Source organism: Pteropus alecto, unplaced genomic scaffold (assembly GCF_000325575.1).
Source record: "Pteropus alecto unplaced genomic scaffold, ASM32557v1 scaffold320, whole genome shotgun sequence".
NCBI classification, from domain to species: Eukaryota; Metazoa; Chordata; class Mammalia; order Chiroptera; family Pteropodidae; genus Pteropus; species Pteropus alecto.
The window spans coordinates 1,650,351-1,654,168 of record NW_006429963.1 but is presented as its reverse complement, the minus strand read 5'-3'; the positions used below and the strand labels follow the sequence as shown (position 1 = coordinate 1,654,168).

The window sequence follows — 3,818 nt, the reverse complement described above, 5'->3', positions numbered from 1 at the left end:
CGGCGCCTTGGCGTGTGCGCGGTGGTGGCTGTGCGTGTGCGCGTGGGGGCGCGGGCGCGAGTGTGGGTGCTTTAGAGTCTAAGGGGCCGGAGTTTGAGCCCCGCGGCCTTTGGAGCCCCCTCTCCGACGCCCAGAGACCCTCTTCGGGAGTTCGCCTCCCCCAACAGAGCGCAAGGCTGGCTCGGTCGGTGACAGGAAGTCCTCGGCGCCCTCTGGGTCTCGGGACTGTCCCGGCCCCCTCGCTCCGCGCGGTCCCAGAGCTCCTGTCGCTAGATGGGGCGCCACAGCCGCGCAGGGTGGGTGGGTGGGGGCACAGGGCAGGCACCCGAGGTTCTGGCTGCCGGAAGTCTAGCCTTCTCCAGCCGCAGGGGCCTCCTTAGAAGTTGGGGCCCGGAGCTCCCCAAAGTGGATCTCACACTTCACAGATTAAGAGCCCCAGACGTAGTCCTGCTCCTCCCCCCCACCCCAGCCGCCCTTTCGGCCTCATCCCTGAGCACGGAGGGCTGCGCTTCTTAACAAAAAGGGGAGGCTTGCCCGCCTTCCCTCTGCTCCCCTCGCTCAGCCTTCTTCTGGGGGCGGGTCCTGGGAGCCTCACCACCCCTGTCCCATTCCAGCCTCAGGTACTGTGAGGCGTCCCAGTGGGAGGAGGCCCGGGTGGGGTGCAGAGTGTGGACCTTCTGGCCCTAGGTCAGCTGGGCCCCCTGCATTCTGGGGGAGGGGCAGACAGCCTTAGTCAACTCACAAACAGAGACCCATCCCCTCTCCTGTGCTGGGCGACTGAGGAGACTTGGAGTGAGAACTGCTCCCTCCCCACCCGGGAAAAGTTGTGCGTGTCCTGTGCTCTTGCCCGGAAAGAAAACAATGACCTTAGACCTACAGGCGGGGGAGGCAGGAGGGGGACCCGTCCTGTTCTCAGGACCCACTGCCCCCTGGCTCCAGCAGCCCTTGGCATTCTGTGGGTCGTCCCCTTTGGGGGTCCTGTGGCAGCCCCATAATAACTCCTGCTGGTGCTCTGGCTGCCCCCTCCCCCTACTTCCCCCTCACCTCTGGCCTAGCACCGCCCCCTCCCTGTCCCTATTCCTGGACGAACCTCAGAAAGGACTGGAAAAAGCCCGGCCAGAAAGCGGTGGGGTTTTGCTTCCCTGCTGGAACTTTCCTTTTATCAGGAGACCTCTCGGAAGCCTGCCCTGTACCCCGCTGCCACCCCATGACCAGACTTGATCAGCCCACAGGCCCACAGTCTCCTTCCCCAGGGGCGGGTCGTGGCGGTGGGTGCGGGCCCACGCCCAGCCCCAAGTCCAGCCCGTTCTCCTCCAGGCCGGCCTTGGCCTTGGGCAGCACGGCCTGCCCAAGCTGGCCCTGCGGAGTCACCCACCTCCGAGTGGGCGGGCAGGCCTGCAGCCTCCTAACCGGTGTCCCCTCTGTCCACTGTGCCCACCCAGGCCCCAGGTCCCGCAAACCAAAGAAGAAGAACCCCAACAAGGAGGACAAGCGGCCACGCACGGCCTTCACCGCGGAGCAGCTGCAGAGGCTCAAGGCCGAGTTCCAGACCAACAGGTACCTGACCGAGCAGCGGCGCCAGAGCCTGGCCCAGGAGCTCAGCCTCAACGAGTCACAGATCAAGATTTGGTTCCAGAACAAGCGTGCCAAGATCAAGAAAGCCACGGGCAACAAGAACACGCTGGCCGTGCACCTCATGGCGCAGGGCCTGTACAACCACTCCACCGCGGCCAAGGAGGGCAAGTCGGACAGCGAGTAGGCCGGGCGGGCGGCGCCACGCAATGCAATAATTTAAAGTCGCAAATAAAGGGCCAGTGTATAAAGATTATACCAGCATTCTTAGTGAAAAGATCGTGTATTAGCTACGGTTCTGCAATATTCTATGTATATATAATTTACAGGTGGTGTAAAACCCAAAATATGACTATAAAATATTTTTTGATTTTTTTTGTGTTTATGAGATTATGTTAATTTTATGATTTTTTTTTTGTGTGACGGGGACCACTTTCATCTTTTTTAATCCCCTAAGCTCCATTATGGGACATCGGACACTTTTTTTTTTTAATTTCAAAATAAGAAAAAATTAAAACAACTTGCTGAAGTCCAAAGATTTTTATTGCTGCATTTCACACGACTGTGAACCGAATAAACAGCTCCTACTTGGTCTATGAGTTCTGCCACTTTGTTTGTGTGGGCTTGGTGAGGTCAGCAGGAGGGGGTCACACCCCAGCCTCTGCCAGGGCAGCACCAGGGCCATGGCCTGCCAGGAGACGTTGGGGTTCTCGGAGAAGTGTGGGAGCGTGGCCGTGGGGAGTGCAGGCGCCCTGGGCCCTGCTCCGTCCCTCCCCTCCTCCTGCCTTCTCTCCCTGTCCCACTTGCCCCTCGCCAGGCCCTGCGTGCTTCTGTGCTGCCATCTGCGTCTGTCACTGTCCCCTGTCCCGCCACCCAGTGCTAGCGCCAACTCTCCGTCTCCGGGCACGGGGGCTCCCCGGCAGAGAATTCCGCGAGTGGTAGGGTGACCTCTCCCCTCCTCCTGGCCCCAGCCCAGGGGATCTGCAGCTCCACCGGCCTCCCAGAAATCCGCAGGGCCGAGCCCCAGAAATGGCGGGGTCCAACGGCTCCGGGTGAGCGGAGTTGGCATTTTCTTCCTTTCCTTTTTCTCTTTTCTCCTTTTTTTTTTTAAAGTGGCCGTTTCTGCTTTCGAGAGCATTCTCTCGCGGTGACTCGTGTGTGTCTACAGACGCACTACGCGTGGACACACACATGAGCCACAGTTCCAGGACATGTGACTCCCTGGAGTTTTAAAGGCACTCAGAATCTCCCAGCATCTAGAGGAAGGAAGAAAACATGTAAATAATCCTTTCTTACCACTTTTTGTCTTTTGTTGTTTTTTTAATATACATTTTATTTTTTTGAAGGTGCGGTACAGTGTAAATTAAATATATTCAATATATTCCTGCCAAGTACATATATATAAACAAACACATTACCCTATATATATAGTTCCACTCCGTCTTCCATTTAGTGTATGGAAAAGGACTCGAGTCCAAATGTCTATCTGTGGTCGGGACAGCCCAGGGTGTGCCCATGGCGGAGACGGGAGTCATGGCTGTCCCCTGAGGACCGAGGGTGAACTTCTCTCTTTTTGCCTTAAACCTCTTTATTTCACTGCGATGATAGTTTCACTTTGTACACACTAGTGTAAACCTTTTTAAAAAGGAAACTATGAAACAAAAGTTGTAATTTAAAACTCTGTGAATAACCATCTGCTGCTTAGGAAACTCAATGAAATGCTATGCCTTTTTAGCAGGAAGAAAGTTTTTCGGTTTATTTTATTTTATTTTATTTTTTTGTTGATAAAACATGTGCATTTTACAGTTCCAGTATCCAATATTTATAATCTTATGAGCAATGAATGTTTCTATTTACAACTGTGGTTATCAAAATTGTGAACATCCCCCCTGCATTTTTGTGTGTTTCAATTCTTGAAAGTTACATTAAATAATAATTTTAAAAAACTACTTTATTGTAAAATACTGGATGTGCAAGGCACAATGACTAGTTTCTCTGAGCGTGTCTGTGAGTCCGGGTGACTGCTGGCCGTCCTCCACCGTGCAGGTGCCAGTGGCCTTTGCCCCAGTCCCAGTGGGGGTGCACATGCCAGCTTTGGTAGCCAGAGGAGTCATTTAAAAAATCATGATCATAATGAAGACACTTTGGATATGTCCTGTGTGAGCACAAAACAACTGGAGTTATTTAAGTACACATCTTTTGACCGGAAGGAAGTGTTTGAAAGTATGATGCTATTCCACCCAATG

The 3,818-nt window shown here is 54.0% G+C and overlaps 1 protein-coding gene across 1 annotated transcript in view; it reads left to right on the top strand.

The window, feature by feature from the left end:
* The window catches only part of EN2 (engrailed homeobox 2), a 7,037-nt gene extending 3,516 nt beyond the window's left edge, over positions 1-3,521 (top strand). Inside the window, exon 3 of the mRNA XM_015587672.2 lies at positions 1,443-3,521. Coding sequence (XP_015443158.1) covers positions 1,443-1,759 — 317 coding nt within the window. The 3' untranslated portion in view covers positions 1,760-3,521. The remainder of the gene's footprint in view (positions 1-1,442) is intronic.
* Positions 3,522-3,818: the final 297 nt, after the last annotated feature.